At 42.5% G+C, this 26118-nt stretch overlaps 2 protein-coding genes across 3 annotated transcripts in view; both read right to left on the bottom strand.

The window, feature by feature from the left end:
* The window catches only part of Rad54b (RAD54 homolog B), a 68298-nt gene extending 55448 nt beyond the window's left edge, over nt 1-12850 (bottom strand). Inside the window, exons 1-3 of the mRNA XM_029533440.1 lie at nt 12815-12850; nt 8881-9031; nt 3522-3633 (exon numbers count right to left, since the gene is read on the bottom strand). Coding sequence (XP_029389300.1) covers nt 3522-3633; nt 8881-9015 — 247 coding nt within the window. The 5' untranslated portion in view covers nt 9016-9031; nt 12815-12850. The remainder of the gene's footprint in view (nt 1-3521; nt 3634-8880; nt 9032-12814) is intronic.
* An 8770-nt stretch (nt 12851-21620) lies between these two features.
* Virma (vir like m6A methyltransferase associated) overlaps nt 21621-26118 on the bottom strand; it is a 63782-nt gene continuing 59284 nt past the window's right edge. For both annotated transcript variants that reach the window (XM_021221958.2, XM_029533279.1), the window contains exons 22-24: nt 25228-25559; nt 22625-22768; nt 21621-21961 (exon numbers count right to left, since the gene is read on the bottom strand). In XM_021221958.2, the coding sequence (XP_021077617.1) occupies nt 21807-21961; nt 22625-22768; nt 25228-25559 (631 nt within the window). In that variant the 3' untranslated portion in view covers nt 21621-21806. The remainder of the gene's footprint in view (nt 21962-22624; nt 22769-25227; nt 25560-26118) is intronic.

Raw genomic sequence — 26118 nt, 5'->3', positions numbered from 1 at the left:
TTTTTTGGAGTTCTGTAGGCTTCTTTTATGCTCATGGGCATCTCTTTCTTCAGGTTAAAGAAGTTTTCTTTTATAATTTTGTTGAAGATATTTACTGGCCCTTTAAGTTGGGAATCTTTACTCTCTTCTATACCTATTTTCCTTAGGTTTGGTCTTCTCATTGTGTCCTGGATTTCCTGGATATTTTGGGTTAGGAGCTTTTTGCTTTTTGCAATTTCTTTCACTGTTGTGTCAATGTTTTCTACGGTATCTTCTGCACCTGAGATTCTCTCTTGTATTCTGTTGGTGATGCTTGCATCTATGACTCCTGATCTCTTTCCTAGGTTTTCTAACTCCAAGGTTGTCTCCCTTTGTGATTTCTTTATTGTTTCTAGTTCCTTTTTAGATCCTGGGTGGTTTTGTTCCCTTTCTTCACCTGTTTGGAAAAGTGATTTTAGATCTGAATCTTGCTTTTCCGGTATGGTGGTGTATCCAGGACTTGCTATCGTGGGAGAATTGGGTTCTGATGATGCCAAGTGACCTTAGTTTCTGTTGCTTATGTTCTTACGCTTGCATCCCACCATCTGGTTATCTCTAGTACTACCTGCCCTGGCTATGTCTGACTGGAGCCTGTCCTTCCTGTGATCCTGGTTGTGTCAGAACTCCTCCAAGTCAAGCTGTCTCTGTGATCCTGTGATTCTGGAATCCTGGGATCCTGAGATCCTGGGTGTGTCCGAGCTCCTGGGAGTCAAGCTGCCTTTGGGACCTTGAGATCCTGTTGTGACCAAGCTCCTGGGATCCTCTGATCCTGGGAGTATTAGAGCACCTGAGAGTAGAGCTGCCTCTGGGTGTTTTGGGGGCTGGCTGCAGAGTTTGCGCCCAAGGTTGGCCCAGACAGACTGGAAGAACCCATGCCACTGGTCTGGCAGAGTCCCTGTGTGCCTGGGTTCTGCCGGTCCCAATTACTCCCGGTGTAGGGGACAGATATGTGTCCTCCTCACCTCTGATTCGCTGATCTCAATTCTTCTATATTAATTTTTCTCTTATTTTATTCATTTGTTTGTTTGTTTGTTTTGGTGTATGTGTGAAGCTTGGAACTATTTATTTATTTGTTTTGGTGTATGTGTGAAGCTTGGAACTATTTATTTATTTGTTTTGGTTTATGTGTGAAGCTTGGAACTGAACTCAGGACCCTGCATATAATAGGCCAATGTTCTGCTGGTGAGCTATGTTCTCAATTCTTATAACTATCTCTTTACAAAAGCAAAACAAAAAAACTGTTCTAGTCCTCTGCCAGGCCTCACACCAAATGCCCTTACTTCTGTTCACATCTATCTTTCCTCCATTTACCTAGTCACATTAACATATCCCTCCAACACGCCTCTTGCTAAAGCTGACACTCTCTCAATAGCACCAAAGCACACAGACCATCACAACCCGGTGGCCTTGTCTTGCCTACTTGGTTCTCTAAGTACTTAGAAGCCAAAGACTTGGTCATGAACGTCAACTACAAAACAACATGTTTCCAAAACCCCTTCATGAGAGCTAGCATCCACTTTTGTATTAGTCAGGGTTCTCTAGAGGAACAGAACTAAAGAATGAACGTGTGTGTGTGTGTGTGTGTGTGTGTGTGTGTGTGTAATATTTATTAGAATGACTTACAGGCCACAGTCCAACCAATCCAACAATGTCTGCCTATGAACATAAAGCCCTAGATCCCAGAATCTAATTTCTTTCCTGTTTGTTTCTTCTCTGACTATTAACAAACTGCAACCAACTTCTCTGAACAACCAACAACCACTGACAATGACTCTTGGGGATTTAGCATTTACATATCCTCTGAAATTTTTCCAGAATTCCAAACATCTCACAACCACAGAAACTATCTGCAGCTAGCAAAACCACGCACCTGCTAGAGCACGAGGCAAATCATAGTCAGCTGCTGTGGACAGTGTGAAGCAACCCCACACCCCCACACCTCAGATTAAAATGAAAACATTTATTATTTCTCTGATTCTAAAGAAAACAAAATTGCTGAATTCTCACTACACAGGTAGGCCCTCCATTTTGGGGGGTTTTGTTCCAGATCTAGTCAAGCTGACAACCAAGAATGGCCTTCACAATCATAAACTAAAATGAGTTCATCTAAACATGATCGCATCTGCAAAGAAAGTCACATTCACGAACATCAGTACTCAGAATCTGCCTTTGTAGGAAACGTACTCAACTCACATTTCCCCTCTTCCAGGATTTGGTTTCCACAGGCCCAGGCCAAAATGACTCAGTTAAGACTGTTAATAAAGAAAAGGGGCGGTACTGGAAAGTTTTCTTTCAACTTGACACAAGCTAAAGTCATCTGAGAGGAGGGACCCTCAGTTGAGAAAACGCCTCCATAAGATGGGGCTGTAGACAAGCCTGTAGGACATTTTCTTAGTTAGCGATCAATGAGGGCCCAGTTCATTGTGGATAGGGCTACCCCAGAGCTGGTAGTCCTAATGTCCTACTTCTGAGCAAGCCATGGAGAACACGCTGGTAATCAACACTTCTCCATGGCCTCTGCATCAGCTCCTGCTTCTAGGTTTCAGCCCTGCCCTGACTTCCCTCAATCATGAACGGTGATGTGGAAGTGTGAGCCAAATAAACCCTTTCCTCCTCAACTCGCTTTGGCCATGGTGTCTCATCACAGCAATGATAACATTAACTAGGATTCCCTCAATCATGAATGGTGATGTGGAAGTGTAAGCCAAATAAACCCTTTCCTCCCCAACTTGCTTTGGTCATGGTGTCTCATCACAGCAATGATAACATTAACTAGGACACAGGCTATCCAAAACTGGGCTCTTCTATTACACTCTCCATAAAGAAAACATCCTGTGAACCTCTGGGAGTCATTAGACTTACATCTTCATCCTCAAAGAACATCATCTCCAAACACAGAGTGCTATAAAGAGACAAGTACCCAGTGAAGCAGAATGCAGTCAAGAGTAATTAACATATGAGTTCCAGGAACTCAGTGGTAGAGAATTTACCTAACGTTCATAAGACCATAGGTTCAACTCCTAACACACAGGGGATAGGAGGAAAGAAAACTATAAATGAGGCATAATATATTCAACTTCTGAATTTAGAATGCTGAATGAACCATTTCAACTTCTTTACATATGGGAAATTTTTCAAAACAAGAAGGTAATGTGGGGATATGGGGACATATTTTAACTGAAATATACAGACTTACATCTCCCCCAGAATGAATGAGACCTAAAATTAAAAGGGTGTCAAAAGGTGCAATCTGTGCGTGCCACATGTCTCTCATTCCCATGCCTTTCTACCTGATATGCCATGCAAGGCAAACACTCTAACCACTCAGATACATAAATGGTTAAATTCAATTTCTAAAGATAAAATTTGACAACAGATAACCTGAAGCAAAATATCCAGTGGTATTATATCAACAATTATCAAATAACACTCATTCTTAAATAATCATTTCTAGAGCACTGTGATGTAACTTAAGTACAAACATAATACAATCAGTGTCTTACCTGGAGGAAGTGGGTCTACTCTAGTCCTGTCACCCGCTTCCCTAGGGAGTCCCTCAGTGGGGCAAGGATTTGAACTGCATACATCTGGATCATTTTGTGACTGTTCAGCACCCTAAAAAGAAAAAAAAAGGCATATATACATATATACATACATACATACATATATGATACATGAATTAAATTTAAGTTCCCACATTTTTATATAATAGGTTATAAATTTAAATCGAGCCAGTTTCAACATATCTGTATTAATAGGTACTTTCCCAGGACCCAGGTTCTAGAACTGGAAAGCAGTCTAGAACACATAACAAGGCCAAGGACAACCTGAGCTACACAGCAGTCAAAAATTCAAGAGTTCATTGGTAGAACACTTGCCTACCAAGAACAAGGTCTTGAATTTAAACCTCAGTACCACTAAACAAAAGTTGATATAAACCAAACACTCCTTAACTAATGAATGAGATGTATAAGACATAGTAAATGAATTCAAGGGAATATTTTTTTTTAAAGATTTATTTATTTATTATATGTAAGTACACTGTAGCTGTCTTCAGACACTCCAGAAGAGGGAGTCAGATCTTGTTATATATATTATATATATATATATATATATTCTCTCTCCCTCTCCCTCTCCCTCTCCCTCTCCCTCTCTGACACTATTAGGTCTGTGGAATATTTTTTTTTAAAGATTTATTTATTTATTATATGTAAGTACACTGTAGCTGTCTTCAGACACTCCAGAAGAGGGAGTCAGATCTTGTTACAGATGGTTATGAGCCACCATGTGGTTGCTGGGATTTGAACTCCGGCCTTCAGAAAAGCAGTCGGGTACTCTTACCCACTGAGCCATCTCACCAGCCCAGGAATATTTTTTTATAATTATGTATCTATAAGGTTTTTGGGTTTTTTTTTTTTTTAAGATTTATTTATTTATTTTATTTATGTCATTTATTTTATGTATGAACATTGTCACTGTCTTCAGACACATGAGAAGAGCACATCGGATCCCATGACAGATGGTTGTGAGCTACTATGTGGTTGCTGGGAATTGAACTCAAGATCTCTAGAAGAAAAGTCAGTGCTCTTAACCACTGAGCCATCTCACCAGCCCACAAGGGAATATTATTAAGTGCTCTCTCAAACATACTTTCTAGTGCCCAGAATCTATGTTACAGTCTTATTCTATGTAGCAAATGGGGTTCAGAGGCTGGCATCAGGGACTTTCAGACACATTCTCAGATGATACAAACAGATGCAATCTAACCAAATGCAGCTCCAACTGCAGAAAACCAGAGAAGCAGCGGTCTCTAGTGCTGGCTTGGAGACAGAAAAGGAAATCATAATGACCTGCAAAGGCTGGATGTCCAGCTGCTGCATCCTGGTAAGACTACTGAACAGGCTGAGGTAGAAAGATCAAGAAATCAGATGAGTAAATGGATTCTTCCCTAAAACTTCCACAAATCCTCCTAGGCCTCACCTTGATCTTAGCCCAGTCAAGTACTGCACGTGGTGATTTAAGTGAGAAGTGTCCCCAGTCAGTGGTGCTGCGTGGGGAGGGCTGCTGGACAAAGTGCGTCAGTAGAGACAGACCTTGAGAGGTCATCGGTTCACCCTACTTCCAGCTCACACTCTGCTTTATGTTGGCATTTCAAGATGTCTCTCAGCTTCCTAATCCTGCCACTATGCCAGCTTCCTGCTGCCATATTGCCCCACCATGATACACTCTTATCCTCTGGAGTCGAAAACCCAAGTAAGTTCTTCCTCCTATTAATTGATCTTCCTCCTATTAATTGATTCTGGTCATGGTATTCTGACGACAGAAGAATAACTAACACAGGTACTTTGACCTTGAGCCCTGAATGGCTGAATAATATTCAGATGTGTGTAGATAACACATCTGTTCATCACTAATCTACCTACTGATGGATTCTTGGTTGTTTCTACCTTTTAGCTTTCAAAGTTAGACAGTACATTTCTGCTGTTAAGTCCATAAATGCATGTTACTATGTTACAGGAGCAAGAGAAAACTAGTATTTCAGCAGTAAGAACAAATTATTACTGACGCCTGGATAAATCTGGAAAACGTGCTAAAGGAAAAGGCTATGCAAGCTACAAAAGGACACATTTCACGTGAGTTGATTTATATGAAATGTCAATAACAGGCAAGACTAAGACAAAATATATTAGCTGTGTCAAGTCTAGAGAACTCAAACAAATGGAAGTAGTAGTTAACATGTAAGGATTTTTTGTTTTGTTTGTAGTCATGAAAATGTCTACAATTGACTGTGGTGATAGCTACACACTCTGTAAATTTATTACCTCAACAGTGAGCTAGGCAGTAGTGCCACACCTCCACAGTGAGCTAGGCAGTAGTGCCATACACCTTTGATCCCAGCACTCACGAGGCAGAGGCAGGTAGATCTCTGAGTTCAAAGCCAGCTTGGTCTACAGAGTGAATGAGTTACAAAACTCTGTCTCAAAAATAAGAAAGAAGAGGGGGGAGTAGTAAGGAAAGGGAGAAAGAAGGGGAGGAAGAAAGAAAGAAGTGCAAAAAACACTCATTCAGACCCAAAAAATCAAGAGTTCAAAAATCAGCTGGAGCCGGGCGTGGTGGCGCACGCCTTTAATCCCAGCACTCGGGAGGCAGAGGCAGGCGGATTTCTGAGTTCGAGGCCAGCCTGGTCTACAAAAGACAAAAAACAAACAAAAAAAAAAAAAAAAAAAAAAAAAGCTAAAAATCAGCTGGGCAGTGGCAGTGCACACCATTAATCCTAGAACTTATGAGACAGAGAGAGGTAGGAGACCAGCCTGGTCTACAAAACAAGTTCCAGGAGAGTCAGGGATATAGAGAAACTCTATCTTGAAAAGCCAAAAGAAATCTAAAAAAAAAAAAAAAAAAACAACAACTATTAAAGCCAAGGAAAATATTTAAAGTTGTGAGCTGCTGTGTAGCTAGTTGGAGCACTTGCCCAGCATGAAGGAAGGACTGGATTTGAGCCCTAGAACCGTATCTAGAACAGGCGTGGTGGCACACACCTGTAATCCAGAAGTTCAAGGTCATCCTTGGCTATACAGCAAGTTCAAGGCCAATGTGAGCTAGGAGAAACAGTCTGAAAAAGAAAAGGGGGCCAACAAAACGGCTCTGTGGCTAAAAGCATTTACTATCAAGGCTTACAACCTGAGTTTGGTTCCCCAACCCACATAAGGCAAGAAGAAAACCAATGATCTTTGACCTTCACAGGTACACTGTAGCACAAGGCACTCACACCCACTCATACAATACACAATATAGTAAGAATGGTTTAAAAGAATCAAATCCAGTGTATAGTGCAACATAGATGAGCTCTGAAAATATAAAACCCCAAATGGCAAACAGCACACAATTCCACCTCTCGCAGTACAGAAGGAGTGAAACTCATGGACAGTAGCAGTCCCGACCCAAGGGCTGCTATGTGTAAAGGGCAGTTTTAGGTGGTTACTATTTAGTGGGTACAAAGTTTCTGTCTGAGCTGCTGAGACAGCTCTGGCAACAATGAGGATGCTTGCACAATGGCTGAAAGTTATCAGTGCCAATCAGTTCCACATTTAAAAACCCCTAAAATCTCAAAAGCCTGGTATCTTGCAACCTCAGTTCTCAAGAGGCAAAGACCAGAGGCTCAAAGCAACTTGAAAGACAACTGGGGGGCTGGTGAGATGGCTCAGTGGGTAAGAGCACCGACTGCTCTTCCAAAGGTCCGGAGTTCAAATCCCAGCAACCACATGGTGGCTCACAACCATCCATAACAAGATCTGACGCCCTCTTCTGGAGTGTCTGAAGACAGCTACAGTGTACTTACATATAATAAATAAATAAATCTTTAAAAAAAAAAAAAAAAAAGACAACGGGACACAGGAGCTCCAGGACAATGTGGGCTACAGAGAACTTGACTTAAAAAAAAAAAAATTACATTGTATATTATATGTTTTACCCAAATAATATTTTAACCTCAGGCCCACCCTGAGAAGTGGGGTATGGTTTACTCATCCACTTTCTGCCATGACAATAAATGCCTTAAAACCATGGACTGCCTCTTTTCATCAGGATCTGCCATGGGGAGCCATGGAGATGGCCTTTGCCTACAGAGCTGTGGTCTAATCTCGAGTAGACAGCCTCTCTGCACTTCCAGCCACGACTGCCACCAAGCTCAAGCCAAGCCCAAGATTGCCACCAGCAAGCCAAGGACTCCCCATGGGACCAGCCTGCGGGGGGTGGGTGGGGGCCCACCCTCTCCATTCACAGCTCTTCCACATCTTTCAGCAGTGCCTGGACGTCCAAGAGCCGGTGAACTCCACATCCCAGCCTTGTTGCAGGCCCAGGAACCATGGGCCAGCTCCAGCTGTCCTGCACCTCAGACTCTGCTTCCCCACCCCTGGAGCGGTGTCCCGGGGCTTCCCTGTGGCCCAACACTCGACAGGCCCAACGAAAGCATGGGGTAAGCAAGGTCAAGATTCCCATGTCCCACCTCCTGTGAGGGACCCGTAACCCTACAACTGCACTTCCTTGAAAAGGTTTTTATTTCCTACTAACAAAAGGCCACACTGCTATTTGTAAGAATTCTGGAAAATGTTGTGTGGGAAGCACTTTAACTGACTTCTTGTTTGTGATTAATCATGAGTCTGCCGACATCTATCTTCGTTTTTAATTGAGGGGCATTATAACCGCACAAGTTCCTCTGCTTACACATGCGTCCTTGAGAGACTGTCTTAGCCTGAAGAAAAGTCTTAGTCAAACACAGATACTGTGTACCATTAACTTGACACACAAGGATTTGTGGTCATTGTTTATCTTCCTGGAACTGGTCATGCTTTTCGTTGCTTGCCTTTGAAAGACACTGTTCAATGGCCCGGTGTTCCCCGGCAGCCCTCCCACCTCTGCCTCTTGCATCATCTTTCTGCCTTTCCGACAATCATCCTCACTCCCCTAGTCGTGGCTACCATGTTGATCTGCCGGCAATTTTGCCAGGGGCACTGAAAATTCTAAAAAGCAACACAGTTTTACTTTTCGTTGGGAGGTTTTTAGTTGTCTTTGGTTTCTGTTGTTGTTTGATTGCTTTTGACAGTCTCACTATACAGAACAGACAGGCCTGAACTCATTATGAGGCCTAAACTAGCTTTGAACTTATGGCAACCCTCCTGTCTCAACCTTCCAAGGGATTGGACTACAGGTAAGAGGTGCCATACCTACTTTTAGGAGAGAAAGGGACGGGGCGGAGATGGGGGGAGGGAGATGGGGGAGGGAAGGAGGAAGGGAGGGAGGGAGGGAGGGAGGGAGAGAGAGGGGGATTGGTAGATCATATTATGACCCCCTTCTTTTATTTACCTGTAACAGTTTTGTATCTGGACTCATCTTTGTGATCTCCTTACTCACATCTGCATTACTTCTTCCTGGAGGTATGAATCTTGTTTTTTTAAAGGGATTTCCCTGCACCTGACTTGGTGCTGCAGATCTTCTCATCCTCAGCAATGCTAACCTGAAAAACACCAGAACAGAAACCATCCATCAACACGAAAAGAGCACAGTTCGGGAACCCCAGTCCCAGGCGATCTGACACCCTCTTCTGGCTTCTGAAGGCACCAAAGCAGACATGCACACTTGGAGAGAAACAATCATACATATAAAAATAATCTTCAAGCCGGGCGTGGTGGCGCACGCCTTTAATCCCAGCACTTGGGAGACAGAGGAAGGCAGATTTCTGAGTTCGAGGCCAGCCTGGTCTACAAAGTGAGCTCCAGGACAGCCAGGGCTATATAGAGAAATTCTGTCTCAAAAAAACAACAAAAAAAAATGATAATAATAATAATAATAATCTTATAAATGGAGAAATAAACCTTAGTTGAAGTAGGGGAGACTTCATTAAATAAAGTGGTATGTGCGAACATGAGGCCCTAAGCTGGGAATACTCAATACCCATGTAACAGTCACTGCAAACACAGCATGGATCAGGAACTCCAGACAGCCAGAGAGAGGTGCATCTCACAGCTGGAAAGCCAGCTACTCTAGGCAAACTCCAAGGTTAGTGAGAGACCATCTCAAAAGATGGATGGTTTCTGTTCTGGTGTTTTTCAGGTTAGCATTGCTGAGATTCTGAAGTGGAAAGATAGACCTTTAATCCAGATCTTTTGAGGTGGGAACACATACCTTTACTCAGGACCACACCTTCTACCAGCAGCTTATAAAAAGGACATGGAAGAAGGAAGCTTGCTTTCTTTGCCTGCTCGCTCACACTCACACTCTCTCTCACTCTCTCTCTCTCTCTCTCTCTCTCTCTCTCTCTCTCTCTCTCTCTCTGCCTAGTTCATCCCTTCACTCACATTCCAGCCTACTCCCTCAAGATTTCAGCACATACTGAAGACCAGCGGAGACATCCATCTTCCGAGAGTGTGTGTGTGCACGCGAGCGTATACATATATGTGTGTGTCCAAAATCATTTGATTAACTCGGAAATATAATTTTTAAGAAAGTATCAAAAATATGCTGAAATGATTATGTATGTTAGTACCACTCGTTCATAAACAGATACTAGATGAATAAATCACCACACACTCATGCTCACAACCGAATGCAGTCTTCACAAACTCCTAAACTTCTGAGTCTTTACTGCAGCTCCCCCATCTAGACACGTTTTATCCTCTGGGCTCTGACCACTCCTTCCTCTGTATGAAGTTGGAATGCTTTTCTACCTTATCCTTAGGGCACTCTGTATCTCCCAACTACCAGCTTAGGCCCCTCAAATACGTGCACTAGCTAGGCACTTTCCACGAGGCAATAAAATCTGCCCCATTGTTTCCCACAGGTACAAACTCCAATTGGAGTTTGTTAGAAATTGGAGTTTGTTAGAAACTGATCTAAAAATATAAATCCAAGCCCGGTGCTGGTGGTAGCTGTGGCACACAGGAGGCTGAGGCAGAGGCAGGTGCATCTCTTTGAGTTCTAGGCCAGCTAGTTCCAGGCTAGTCAGGGCTACAAAGAGAAACCCTATCTCGAAACACACACACACACACACACACACACACACACACACACACACACGGCTTCAAACTCTGAAAATCTGAAAGCCAATTATTAGTACCACAAATAGAATATTCCTTCTCACCTAGTCTAATATAGCAAATCATAGTCACAGTACAAGGACACCAAAACTATTACATAATATTATTATTTGGGGCCTGTAAACTGGACTGGCAGTTGAAGGCATTTGTCACCAAGTCACCTATTTAATCCCAGGACTACGGTGTGGCAAAAAGGAAGAACCAACTTCCACAAGATGTTCTCTGACTTCTTCTGGCACATCACAGTGCACACACACTCTCACACATTCACACACAAAATAAACAAGCAAATGTAAAATTGTAACTTTAAAATTGTTTTCTTTGATCCTATATACATAAGGTATAGATAAAATAAATGAATTGTTGGGCTGGCAAGATGGCTCAGTGGGTAAAGACAAGCCTGATGACCAAGAAGCCTGAATTCAATCTTTGGAATCCATAAATGTAGTGGAATTTTTATACGTGCATTATGGCACAGGCATACCCACACACATAGACACACATACACAACGTAAAATTTTAAGAAATATAAATGAATTTCATAAGACTAGCAGTTAGATTAAAATGCGATTTTTATTCTGAGTTCTTTTCAAACTTCAAATTTCCCACAAAGACGATGTTCTCTTTATAACAAACTACACTGGTTAAATACATCATATTTTGTTAAATCTAAAATGCCATAAATTTTCAAACATGACATTATTTTATATATTCAAAAAAATCAGTCCACCATTGCATTGAAAGCTATACTCAATTTCATTGATGTTAAAATGAAATACATTAACTATTTGATGTAAATTTTTACTCGTTTAAAAGACTTGGGTGGAAGTCATGCTCTGTGGTTTCTTCCGATACAAACCATCACTACAAGCACAATCTTAAAGCACATGATGAAACTGGTGGTTTGTTCATCTAATTTGTTGATGTATTTAAAAGTAGACTACAGGGGCTGGAGAGATGGCTCAGCAGGTAAGAGCACTGACTGCTCTTCCTGAGGTCCTAAGTTCAATTCCCAGCAACCACATGGTGGCTCACAACCATCTATAATGGGATCTGAAGCCCTCTTCTGGTGTGTCTGAAGACAGCTACAGTGTACTCATATACATAAAATAAATAAATCTTTTTTTTTTTTTCTTAAAGGTGAACTACAGAAATCAGTTTATTTCCCCAAACATATCTTTACTAGTTTGTTTTCTGGGACAAGGGTTCTCCTAGACTGGCTCTGGACTTGAGATCTTCCATCTCCTACCAGGCTCTAGCTGGTTTGTAAACTAGTTTTACAGGCCCTAGAAATAAAGCCACTTGCTCTACTGAAATACTGTGATTTCTGAGGCTTGTAACACGCTATGGTGAAGATTAGGTCTCCCAAGGAAAACGGCCAGAGCAGGCTGATATCTGGAGCACACACCATGTTTGCCTTAATAACTGTGCACCGATGACCTTCCCAGCAGGTGATTCTGCAGTTATCTTAAATCCGTGTCTCCTCTTGTGGCTTATTCACTCTTAATCACACTTAAGCATACGACTATGCAACCTTGAGATTAATTTAAGAATTCAGAACAAAGCTTGTTCTCAGATACACAGCACTCAAATACTTTCTGTAACATTATTACTTATAATTACTGTTGCCTGTTAATCCACAAAATCCTATCAATGCAGAAACAACAAAGGTCCCAGGAGAGGAAAGACAAGAGGGATTATAGGACCATAGCCAGAATCTCTCTGCCTTCCTCTGGACTACGCGGGGAAGAGGGTGTGGCGACCTCTAGGATGCAAGAAAACAAATAAAACTCCACCAGCTTTTTGGCTTCCAGCTACATTTGGGTAATAAGATTTCCATTTCATACTGTAAATTCCCCTTAGGCTTTGGGGCTCCAGTCTACCTACCTACAAAATCCTCCATAATTACTGTAAATGGTGTGTTTTTTGTTTGTTTGTTGTAACGGGGAGCGGAGAGAAGGGCGAGAGAGAACTAAGTGGGTAGGTGACTCGCCGAGGGAAGGCGCTGGGAAGAACATCTTAGCTGACACCTGATGTTCTCAGGCCCCAGGCGGCCTAGGGGGCCGTGGCCTCCGCGCTCGCCCTCCCCGCGGGACCCGCCCCCTGCCCCCGCCCAGCCAGCGAGGGCGCTCCCGCCGCCTCGTCCCGCTCCCCGGGACCAGGGCCCGCACGCGCCTCCCCCGGCCTCCGCTGCAGAGACCTACCCCGCAGGCTGACCGACACCGCGAGCGCCCCGCAGCAGGTACCGACGCCTGCCGCCGACCAGCTCGAGCTTCCCGCCTTCCTACAGCCAACCGCGGGCCGGGCGCCGAGCATGCGCACCACCGCGCGCAGTGCCGGTCCCGCCCCCGACTCTGATTGGACGACCGTCGCCGCAGCTCAAGGTACCTTTGCGTTTCCTTTTACGTGCGTCTAGGTTTGGTTCCGGTTGACTGCTAGATCTAAAACGAACCGGTTTGGTTCCAGACTTCAGATTCCAGCTGAGGCGATAAGCCTTACAACTTTTTAATTTAATTTTGTTTTTGTTTTTGTTTTTTTTTTTTGTTTGGTTTTCCGAGACAGGGTTTCTCTGTGTAGCCCTGGCTGTCCTGGAACTCACTTTGTAGACCAGGCTGGCCTCGAACTCAGAAATCCTCTGCCTCTGCCTCCCAAGTGCTGGGATTAAAAGCGTGCGCCACCACGCCCTGCTAGCCTCACAACTTAAATCAGTAAATTAGGATTCGGATCATAGAAGTGTGTGCACCACTGAGGTACACAAAATCCTGTTACTCAAGTGACACCGAGTAGTAGTTGCAGCGCGTTTTACAAGCCCTTTCAAGGTCTAGGAGTATAAAAACAAATGTGTGATTATTGGACATTCGTGAAAAGGAGAAGGGTTCCTTTAGACTTAAAAAAAAAAAAAAAAGGCACTATTTCAAAGTATTGTAGACAAGGTCTTGATATCAAGGTCTTGATAGACAAGGTCTTGCCCATCTTTCTGCCCTAAGAATTCTGGAGTTAGATCCTTTAAAAAGAGAGAGTGGTTAAAGGTTATTCGCTAGATTTTATACACGTTTCACAAAAACTAAAAAGCATCCTGTTCTGGTGTCTCCGGACATGGCACACATGAAGTACAACACCCATACACAGAAAACTTAAGTAGACCCTCCCTCCGAAAAGTTTTTTAGAAACCTTTGACCAGTATAACTTTAGAAGCCACCAGCGTTGTATATGACTGATGCAAGATATTTAGCGATTGTTCTCTTGAGACGCCCACACTCACACTTCCGCGCCAAAGAGATGCTGTTTCTATTAAAGCCTTGCTTAAATCTACGTTAACATCTCTTAATAAACTCAAACTTGGCTTCACACTGACTTCTGAGATTATTTTCTTTGGCAAAGTCCAGCCTCACCTGAGTAGAGGTCTCAGATGAGCCCCCCTCTGGCCGCTGCAGGTGGAGAGCTGTTGTCTGCTGCCCTTACTCAGTGCTGCTATGGTGTCTCCCTTTCCACGGGCTGAAGTCAGGTATGCTGGCTCACACTTATAATCCCAACACTCAGGAAGTGAAGGCAGAAGCATCACCATAAGAGAGCAGCCTGGGCTACATAGCAAGACTGTCTCAAAAAGCAGACAGACAGACAGATAAATAAGTAAATATTCTTGTTAAAATGACATAAAGACACAAAATTCTATGCATTAATGGGCATTATGAGATGCTTTTACTTGTGTGTGTACTATATAATCAAGATAAACACATCTACCTCTTTAAATTCTTTTTTTTGGGAGGGTGGGGGACTTTGAAAACCCTTCCTTCTGGCTTTTTGAGATATACTGTACACAACTCTCTCTGCGGTCACCCTGCTATGCAACCTCGTGCTAAAACTTCTTCGAACTTTCTGAGTGTGAACTAAAGTTTCTTCTTCATCTGAAAAGCTACAGGTACAAAACTTAAATAGGGACATTTTTATATGGCTTATTTTTATCTCATGTGCACTGCTGCTTTGCCTGCACACATGCCTGTGTGAGGGTGTTCGAGACCCTGGAACTGGAGTCAGGTGTGAGGCACCATGTGGGTGCTGGCAATTAAACCAAGGTTCTCTGCAAGAGCAGCCAGTGCTCTTCACTGCTGAGACATCTCTCCATCCCCTTTATAAACATTTAAATATAGGCATTTTTTTTTTTAAGTTCAGTCAGTAACAGTTTTAAGTACTGTTAAAACTGTTTGTTAAAGCAAACAATGTAATAAGGTTCTCTATCCCCTTTCCACTACACACACACACACACACACACACACACACACCTAGACAAAGTATCACTGTATAGCCAGGCTGTCCTAGAACTCCCTTTGTAGATCAAGCTGGCCTTGAACTCACAGAGATCCACCTGCCTCTGCCTTCCAAGTGCTGGGATTAAAGGCATGCGCCACCACACTTGGTTTTTTAAAGGCAGTGTGGCCCAGGACTGGTAAGAGAAGAGCTACACAGCAGGCTGGTTTGTCAGAGGAGCAGACACATAACTGCCATTCAGGAATGATGTTTATTAGAGAAAGGGCCTCGCCATGAGGGCCTCCCAGTGGAGGAGCATGACAAAGGCCACAGTGCAATGTACCAGAAACAACATAAAGGAAAACAGAAGCTTCCCCTTAAAGCCTGGAGAACGTCATTGAAATGGCTAGCTCATAATAAGAGTAAGGGAGAGCCTTCCTGGACAGAATAATGTAGTAAGGGAGGCGCCCAGGAAGAAAGCTTTCAGAGAAAATTCCCCAAAGAAGAGGAGAATCTGACCTTTATAATTAGTGCGGCAGGATTGTGGGGAGGCTGGTGGGAAGTTTCATACCACCCGATTTAGTTTGGGACTGCCTACATGGGTAAGAACATAAACTAGAGGCTGCAAATCATAGTACAAACTGCTTAACTCTGTGCTAGGAAGAGAGCTGGGGGTGGGATGTAGGGCATCTGATTTCTTCAGGCTGTCCCTGGCATTCTGCAGTGACCAGCTTCCTAAAAGGGAACTAAGACTGATTTAACAAAGCCAATACTCAGCAGTTGTATTAAGTTGCCCAAGCAAACCTTGAATTTACAATCCTCCTGCCTCAGCCCCCATGCCTGACTCTAGTCTCTTCAAAACACATCACACATTGCCACTGATTACTGTGCTATAGGAAATCAAAACTAACCCTTCTTCTTCCTGCAGCTCTGCATCAGTTATTGACAATGTTAGTCAACTAGTTAACCAACATCAGTATCGCAGCTCAACATTTCTACTGGCAGGGATTTGGACATGTGCTTTCGGTCTTTTCACACTGCCCCATCTGTCTCTCAGCCACTACATTCAACTCTGAGCTGCCCTGCTTTCCATTAATATACCTGTAGTGCGTCTGTTCTAACTCATATTTTCTCTCCGCCACACACATTCGTAGCTGTCTTATATTTCAGAATGTATGTTGGCTTGTTATCTGGTTCGGTTATTTTCAAGACAGGGTTTCTCTGTGTAGCCTTCGCTGTTCTAGAACTCACAGATATTTACCTGCCTCTGCCTTGCCTCCCAAGCACTGGGATGAAAGGTGATTGCCACCACTGACTGGTCAGAATATGTTTTTAAAAGGCTTCAGAGCCAGGCGGTGGTGGCGCACACCTTTAATCCCAGAACTCGGGAGGCAGAGGCAGGAGGATTTCTGAGTTCCAGGCCAGCCTGGTCTACAGAGTGAGTTCCAGGACAGCCAGGGCTACACAGAGAAACCCTGTCTCGAACCCCCCCCCCCAAAAAAAAAGGCTTCAGATAATTTAGTTTGTTTATATCACACAGTAAGTTAGTGAATGACAAAACCAGGATTAGCACATAGCTCTTCTCAACTACTAATTTTCTTAGATTTCCACCAAAATAAGCTTCAGGGGAAAAAAAAAGTTACGAATATCTTGTAATCGCTTTTTACATGCCTCTGGAGTTATTCAGAAGACATATTTAGGCACAGTGAGTAGCAACTGCAGCATTCCAGAGCGTTTAGCCATCTATCATCATCCCTAGAGAAAGCAGTTTCGAGCAGCTGCAGACTTAAAGGCAGCTATCAGGTTGCTTTAGTTCAAAGCAGCCCCAAAGTATTCTCTCTTAGCAAGAACTGTCACTGAAAACAAACAGTTTGTCAACTTGAGTTCTTTATCAACATGTTTTAAAAGTTCATTTTTTCATTTTGGTTGGGTTTTGGTTTGTTGGTTGGTTGGCTAGTTGGTTGGTTCTGGTATGTGTATGTATGGTGTTTGCATGATATGGTTGTAATCCCAGCACTTGAAAGGCAGGATTCCAAGTTAGAAGCTTGGCCAGGCTACAAGGCAAGACCCTGTCAGAGGGGGAAACAAACAAAACAAAGAAAGCAATGCAAAACAAAATACCTGCATTTCACCATTTTATTTTGTTTTAAAGTGAAAACCGTGTTAAAAGTTTATTTTAAAGCCCCCAAAATGTAATGACACACTAACAATAAATAACCAAGTTGTCAAAAAAAAAAAAAAATTACGTTTCACAGATTTGGAAGATGGCTAAGTTGAAAGTGCCACATAATCATTTGGATCCCTAGAACCCATATAACAAGTCAGGCATGGTAATCCACACACGGAATCTAATTGCCGGGGAGGTAGAGACACTAAGATTAGTGAGCTACAAGTTCAGTAAGAGACCCTATGTCAAAAATTAAGGACAGGGCCAGAGAGACAGCTCAGCAGGTAAAGGTGCCTACAACTAGACTTGAATCCCTGAGATCCACATTGTAGAAAGAACTGACTCCCAAAAGCTGTTTGTTCTCTGACATAAAACACACACACACACACACACACACCATGCATCATAAGCACATACAAAGTACATGTAATTTTTTTTTTAATGAGAAGGACTGGAAAGATGGCTCAGTGGTTAAGAGTACTTGTTGCTCTAAGTTTTAGAGGACCTAAGTTTGGTTCTCAGGACCAACATTGAGTAGCTCACACCTGCCTGTATCTCCAACTCCGAAAGGACCCCTTACCTCTGACCTTGGGCATCTGTACTCGAATGCACAATTCCCACACATACATAATATACATATTTTAAGATTTTAAGAAAATGGTTACGGGCTGGAGAGATGGCTCAGTGGTTAAGAGCACTGACTGCTCTTCCAAAGGTCCTGAGTTCAAATCCCAGCAACCACATGGTGGCTCACAACCATCTGTAATGAAATCTGGCGCCCTCTTCTGGAGTGTCTGAAGACAGCAACAGTGTACTTATAATAAATAAATATTTAAAAAAAAAAAGAAAGAAAGAAAATGGTTACAACTGGCTTATTTACCATGAAAACTTCGTAAATTCTAAGAAGTAAATCAGAAGTTGCTTCAGACCTCCTACCTATCAACGTGAAGTTGGAGTTGTTTAGCTGCCAGCACCCTACAGAGCCAATAGCACCCAACTTGTAGTTTCCTCCCTGGTGCCCAGACTGGTGTCCACTGGCCTCGTCCCTGGCTCTCACCTGCTGGCCTTCCATTGGCTGCTCTTCTGATACTTCAGCATGTACCATTTCTCTAGACTATGGGCTTTTATGACTTCTTTAAAATCTCTGTATTACTTCCTTTTTTTAAAAAAAAAATTATTTATTTATTCCATGTATGTGAGTACACTGTTGTTATCTTCAGACACACCAGAAGAGGGCATCGGATCCCCATTACAGATGGTTGTGAGCCACCATGTGGTTGCTGGGAATTGAACTCAGGACCTCTGGAAGAGCAGTCAGTGCTCTTAACCACTGAGCCATCTCTCCAGCCCTCCTTTTATAAATTATTTTTTATACAGGGTCCTACTATGTCACCCTGACTGGCCTGGAACTCACTGCTGCCTGCCTCTGCCTCCCAAGTGCTGAGATTAAAAACATATACCACCACACCTAGTCCTCAATTTATGAAATTAAAAAGTACACATATTTTCTATCTTCACCTCCATATATAGTTCCAAAATAAGGTGTTACGTAGCCTGACATTATAAAAGTGTGACATCAAGATTCTCTCCCATTTTATCTATTTAGCTATTTTGAAATTAGCTACTGAAAACCACCTACAATTAAAATTATATTGGAATGTACTGGTTGGATTACTTAAGAATTCTGGATCATTTCATATTCATACACTTTATTATTTCTCTGTTTGTTTTAAAGATTTATTTATTTCATGTGTGTGGGTATATTGTCGTTGTCTTCAGACACAGCAGAAGAGGGCATTGGATTCCATTACAGATGGTTGTGAGCCACCACGTGGTTGCTGAGAATTGAACTCTGGAAGAACAGTTAGTGCTCTTAGCCACTGAGCCATCTCTCCAGCCCTTTTATTTCTCCTTTTAAGGACACTGTTTATGGGATCATTGTCTTCAATATATTGTACATTTCCTGAAGGCAGAAAACACCTGGCTTTAGGCTGGTAAGATGGCTCAGTGGGTAAAGAGCTTGCCAAACCTGAATCTAATCCCAGAACTCAAAGAGGAGAGAAAGTGCCAACTCTACCAAGTTGTCCTCTGACCTACATGGACACGCCATGACACACTCCCCCACCCCAATGTATCACACAGACATACATTAATAAGTAAATAAAGCATTAAAAAAGAAAAGCCAGTACCTTGCTTTGCTTTTTTGTTGTTGTTTTTGTTTTTTTTTTTTTGTTGTTGGTTTTTTTTTTTTTTTTTTTTTGGTTTTTTCGAGACAGGGTTTCTCTGTGTAGCCCTGGGTGTCCTGGACTCACTTTGTAGACCAGGCTGGCCTCGAACTCAGAAATCCACCTGCCTCCCGAGTGCTGGGACAGTACCTTGCTTGAACATTAAGGCCTGAACCAAGGCACTAAGACACGTGGAGACATGCTCTGGAGACACGTTCTATCTCGACCGCATCCTGTAGGTTTTCCCAAGGTTTTGTACAAAGCTAACTGAAAAAAAAACTAACCTAACTGAAGTTTTACTATCTGAAACCCATTATCAGCAAGTTCTAAAATAAAGCCCACCAATATTGTATTCTTTTATATTTTTATGGAATGAATACAAATGATCCTATCCTCTATTTGTACTGGAGATGAAATACACTTTGTCCCCTGAGATATTCTGCAGTCCTAATTTCTAAATATCAAACACCACCATTGAAATGTCTAGTGTAAATATAACATTCACAGCACCAAAGTACACGCACAACCACTCATTTTTGAAGAAATACGGTTATACACAGATCTAAATGTACATGTAACCCTAACCCTTCACCTTACTCATTTTGAAATGACCAATCACAATATTAGGTGTTTGGAACTCTATTTCTATGGTGAATTAATCCTGTTTTAAGTTCTAAGTAGCCTGCTAGTGTTCATCTTCTTTCTTCACTTCTGTGGTCCAGGATCTCACCCAGGGAACTGGGCCAACCATGACAGGCTAGTATTCCCATTGCAGTGTAATGAATTAAAGTTACCCCTTATCCAGCTTGCCCAGAGACCCAGCTCCCATGACTCTAAATTCCATCAAGTGGACAACACTAGCCATCACAGTACAGACGCAAACGGATACGAACTGAAAGCTTCTTAAATGCAAGGCTCAAATAAATGAGAAAAGAAGTCAAGACCCCTTACAGATCTGTCACTCTACAGCCCAGCAAGAGATAGCATCCTGATGCTACAGGGGGAGAAAGCTAAGGTACGCGATTCAGATGGTATAGAAATACGATTCAAAACCCAGGCTGGCAAACTCCTTACACTGTCTTTCCATGATAGAAGAGGTCCTCAACTATAGAAAGACCATGTGAAAAATCTACAAGGAGTGCCTCAGCAGAACCTGATTTTACCCAATGCCTGACCAATGGAATTGTGAGATTTGTTCTTATATAAACCATCCAGTCTATTTTATTATGTTACAGCAGCCTGAGCAGACTAAGAGCTTGAGTTGTTGCAGACTAGTAAGATTTTCATCACCTTGTATTTAAGCATCAGAATCCTTACATCTGAACTTTCCATGCACATGCACGTGTATGTGCGCACATGTGCATGCTCACTCGCACACACAGACATGTGCACACACACACACTCAGAAACATTGCTAGTGGTTAATTACACATGCTAGGCAAGTACTTCTATCAATAAGCTAAACCCTCAGTTCTAAAGCTGAACTTTTCAAGGCCTTTTTTCCTAATAAACATATTAAATGCACTCAAGTGATTCCCCAAAATAGAGGCTGTTAGGATGGAATGAGACTCATACACTTATTTTTGTTTAAGAGAACTCTATATTTTATGCCATTTATATAGGCTTAATGAATTAAGACATACCTTAGGGGAAATATGGCTCCTTGGTCAAAGTTATAAGTTTTATTTCTGATAATAAAGTAGATGCTTCTGATTCCCAAAATAACCGTATTAGGATAAGCCAACTTTTAGGCTTTAAATAACTCTATAAGAAAATAGCATCAGTAGGTCCAAACTTGAAGCAAAGTCTGTACTTCTAACATAAAGAAGTGTTTTGCTCCTTCCGGTACAGCAATGATTACTAAACTGTGCGGTGGGCACCTTAGTAAATAAGCATGAGTGTTTTAAACTTCTGAGGAAACAGCGACATCTGCTGGGCACCACACAAACTACGAATTGAGGTAGTTCCCATTTTGGGTAACACTGGATGCCTTTCCAGGACAGCACACATCTGTTCAGCAGTTTGATAAACAGTACTGCTCGGGAAACCCGGACAGGGAAGGGAAGGCTGCTGTTTCCAAGGGTGAGTGGGGACTTGAGCAGTGTCCAGTTACTAGTGATGATGATGGTGGAAAGTCTTCTTTGCTTGGACCTAACTGTTTAATAAACAAAAGTATCAAGTTTGCTTTTGGCCTAAGGACAGTGTGAAAAAATTCCTGAGACACACTAAAGGGTGTCACAGAGGCTAAGAAAGTTTGGGAATATCTATAGTATAAGCAAGAAAAATATAAAACAAATCATTTAATTTTTCTCTTTCTACCTAGAAACTTTCTAAATAAATACCGTATAAAAATGGGAAAAATATATACAAACATACATACAAAGTTTGGATTTTTATTGAAATCTCGTTAAGTATCAAACAAAATCTGCTTTCTTCAGATAAAAATATTCTCTCAGATGTATCCAGATATAACTGCTAAGTCTAAATTGGTCCTTCAAGGTCTATTTGTTTTTGTCCTCATGAAATGTCCATTCACTTGGGGTGTTGCCAAAAGCACATCTATCGAGTAAAGGACCGTACGTGACGGCCTCTACCACTGCCTCCACTAACAAACTTTCCTCTCGAGCCTCCACTGCCGCTATTTGTACTAGCCCAGGACGGTCCGAGGCCCCCACGGCCTCTAGAAGCTCGATCCCGGGGACTAGGGCGGTAACCTAGAAAAGAAAACCAAGACCATTTTTAGTTCAAGCATCCTTTCCTCGACTGTTATATAGTGCTTATACTTTTAAACAAGTGAACTGTGACTTTGGAGAATTATATCCCAAATAAGACTTATTTCAGAGCTGCAGAGATAGCTCTGTGGATAAGAGCGTGTGCTGCTTTATCAGGGGACTGTGCATGCCAGCTAACTCGAGTTCCAGGGAACCTTGTGTCTTCTTCTGCCCTAAACACACACACACACACACTCTCTCTCTCTCTCTCTCTCTCTCTCTCTCTCTCGCACATGCACATTTTTTTAAAAAGGACCGTATTTTCAGAATGCCCATTTAAAACCCAAGCTATGTCGGACAAGAACCTTAAACTTGAGATAGTAATGTAGAAAAAAGACTCTACGCTTCTACAATACTGCATAGAACAGTGTCCACTGTATGATGCTACTTTTGCTATCAAAACACTTTGCAGTTCAAAGGCACCATAGCAACTGGTTTGTTTTTTAAATATGGCTCATTATCATGAGACACATTTCAGATTACACTGGCAGTTAAGTTTCATTCCCTGGTATTATAAACCTAACTTTAAAATAAATCTACATGCTAAAATAAGTCTCTCCCAAAACAAAAGGAAATGACCTTCACAATCTGAAAAGGAACACGTACCTGTAGAACTAAGTGGCCGTAATGGTGGAAGAGGACCCCTGTTAAAGTTGCTCTGGCCCCCTCGGCTTTCATTATAATTTCCTCGAGGAGTGTTCTGAGCACTCCAACTGGAGCCTCTGGTTCCTTCCCGACGACTGTAGTTTCCTAAACACAAAGAAGACAATCAACTGATTTCACACTTGAGTTGCTTCCCTTGTTTGGGGGATTTCTGAGTAAGGGTTTTGCCATGTAAGAGCCAGAGCAGCCTCAACTCCCGAGAGTGGAGGCCACAGGCTACTCACATCACCCCCACTGTCCAACTCAATTGATCAAAGTTTGACAGGCTCTTGCTAATCTTCAAGGGTGATGGCACAGCAGAGGCCATCTCTACACTGAGCAGCATCACACAGTGATTAAGTGCAGGGTGACTACAGCACCAGACTGCCATGCTTCTGTAAAAGTGGCTTCTAAGAACTCCACGGTGAAGTCCCGAACACGGTTCCTGACGTCCTTCTGTGTACATGATTCTATTACTGCAAACTGAGTCCCCTTCACTCACCTTCCTAACTCAGCAGGTATAAAAACACGTCGGCAGTTTACCAGTGAAGAGCCATTTCTGGCTGGGTTGTGATGGGACATACCTGTCACCCCAGCACTCATGATGTAAAGAAGACAAGATTTCCTTGACTACATAGTGAATTTAAGCCTGCCTCAGTACATACAATACATAAGGAATACATAAGATCCTGTTTCAAATAAAATATAGTGTGTGTGAAATAGAGTAGAAAGGTAAGGGAAGAAGTGGGGGAGGGGGAGGGACTGATTATCTCTGAAACCAGTGTAGGGACATATGCCTACAATTCCAGTATTTTCTGAAGCAGGAGGATCACAAGTTTGAGATGAATCTTGCTATATAGCAACACTTCATATAAAAACAAAGTAAAACAATAACAACAAAGAAGCAATATCTGTAAGTGTATTCAGTGTCTACACTCTTCAAACAATTTAAAATAAACTAAATATAATATTTAAAAGAAAATAGGGGATGGAAAGATTTCTCAGTAGTTAAAGCACTTACTGTTCAATCACGAGGACCAGATTCAAATACCAGCACCCGTGTTAGGCAGGTCATGAATGCCCTTAACTGCAGTTCTAAGGGATCCAATGCCTGCCTAGTCTGGACTCTGTACGCACGCACATACATGTATGTGCATGTGTATAGACACATATCCAAATAAAACTGGATTTTAAAAAGAAGAAAAAGATATAACCATGTACACCTGTGCATGCCCAGCACTTTGCAAGGTCAGCACCAGCAAGAGGAAGGCAGCAGAGTTATGCGTTCCAGGCTAGCTTGAACTACATAGCAACAACCCATCTCTGAAAGAGAATGCAGAGAGCAATGGGGACAGCACAGAGAGGAAAGAGCAAGCTACAAAAGCATGAGGAACTGCTGTAACACACACACACACACACACACACACACACACACACACACAGGAATGCTGGGCAAGCATAGGTGTGCCAGCACGTGAGAGGCAGTGACAGGGCATGCACCCCTGTCCCATGCCGGCTAGCTAGTCTAGCTGAACCAACATGTCTGGGATAAAGTGAAAGGTTCTGTATGAGTATATAAGGTGGAAGGCATTTGAAGAAAACAACTAGTATCAACCTACCTCTAGCACCCATATATGCCTTCACCTTCATCTGCACACATATGCCCATACATACCACTCATGAGTGGAAACCATGAAAGATTAAAAAAAAATAGGTAAGAGAAGCAAGAGGCCAACTATAGAGAGCAACAAGACAGTGCTGAGAGGTGTGATTGTGAAAATCACATGTTGCTCAGGAGGGCTATATAAAATCGTCACCGTGAGAGCTAGAGATGGCTCGGGCTGCCCTCCAGCAGACAGGGCTCAATTCCCAGCACTGACATGGTGGTTCACACCTGTCTTAACTCGAGCTTCAGGGATCCAATGCCCTCTTCTGACCTCAGTGGGCAAAAGGCACACATGTAGTGTATAGACACACAAACAAGCAAAATACCCACACAAATAAAATACATTAAAATTTTCTTCAAGTTGGCAAGGTAATGCACATCTTTAATCCTAGGACTCAGGAGGCAGAGGCAGCTGGAACCTGATCTACATAATGAGATTCAGATCAGTCAAGGGTACAGTGTGAGACACTGCCTCAAAAAACACGTTTTCCCTGTCTATGTCAAAAGTTAAATAGTTAAGAAAGAAAGGGCCTGAAGAGATGGCTTAGCAGTTAAGAGCACTGACTGCTCTTCTGGAGGTCCTTAGTTCAAACCCCAACAATCATATGGTGGCTCACAACCATCTGATGAATGCCTTCTTCTGGTGTATCTGAAGACAGCTACAGTGTACTCATATACATAAAATAATCTTAGGAAGGAAGGAAGGAAGGAAGGAAGGAAGGAAGGAAGGAAGGAAGGAAGGAAGGAAGGAAGGAAGGAAGCCTCATAACTAAAAGTACAACACATCAAAAGGTGCAACCGAGGCAGCTCAACTGGAGGGAGAGAGAAGTCCCTGAGCCCACTCTATCTGGGTCACGTGTTTACTACTCCAGCCCATTAGAAAACACACATAGACAGTTACCTTTTGAAGCAGGCGGTGTGAAAAACCTGTTCTGACTATGAAAAGCACCTCGTCCCCCTCGGTTGCCTGAAAATCCACCACGAGAGGAAATCTTCTGGGAGACTTTGAGTGGCCGTTTTGGTGGGGGTATTCCATCTTGAGGGACCACTTCTTTACTTTCAGCTGCAACAAAGTCATCCACATGCATAGATGGCGGCCTACTCGTGTTCTGCTTTCTCTGACGGAAAATATCATGGGGCCGTATGCCCTGCCCGAATCCTCCCCGGCCCCGGCCTCTCGGTGGTGGCACGACATGAGCTCGTTTGGCAGGTTCAATGTATTCAGATTTTCCACTGTTAAGACAAAACACTCTATGAGAAAATTGTTCTCTTTCAGATTCCAATGAAAATGTCATAGTCCATCTTTACAATACTAAAAGTGGAATGGGACTCCACTACAGGAACTGTTCCAGTAATATTACTTTCTGTGATAATATAACAAACTAGCTAAAAATTGTGTGCTTGTTTATTGATAAGACTAACAATATTTTTGTTGTTGTTTTGAGATATGGTTTGTGTGTAGTTCTGGCTGTCCTGGAACTCAGCAATCTACCTGCCTCTGCCTCCTGAGTGCTGGGATTAAAGGCATGAACCAATATCACCCAGCAAGACTAACAATATTTTTTAAACAAACCAGTCTGTTTCTTGATCAATGAAAGACCAACACAAGGACTTACAAGTGCCCCGGGTTCAATCCCCAGCAACAACAACAAAAGAACAATAGCATAAACCAGTCACTTCCTGAAATTATTCACTTTAAACATTATTATTATACTTATGCCAGTCAAGATGGCACATACTTTTAATCTCAGAATTTGGGAGGCAGAGGCAGGCAGATCTCTGTGAGCTTGAG

This window comes from Mus pahari, chromosome 22 (genome assembly GCF_900095145.1).
Source record: "Mus pahari chromosome 22, PAHARI_EIJ_v1.1, whole genome shotgun sequence".
NCBI classification, from domain to species: domain Eukaryota; kingdom Metazoa; phylum Chordata; class Mammalia; order Rodentia; family Muridae; genus Mus; species Mus pahari.
Note: the sequence above shows the minus strand (reverse complement) of the source record. Positions and strands in the feature narration are given on the sequence as shown.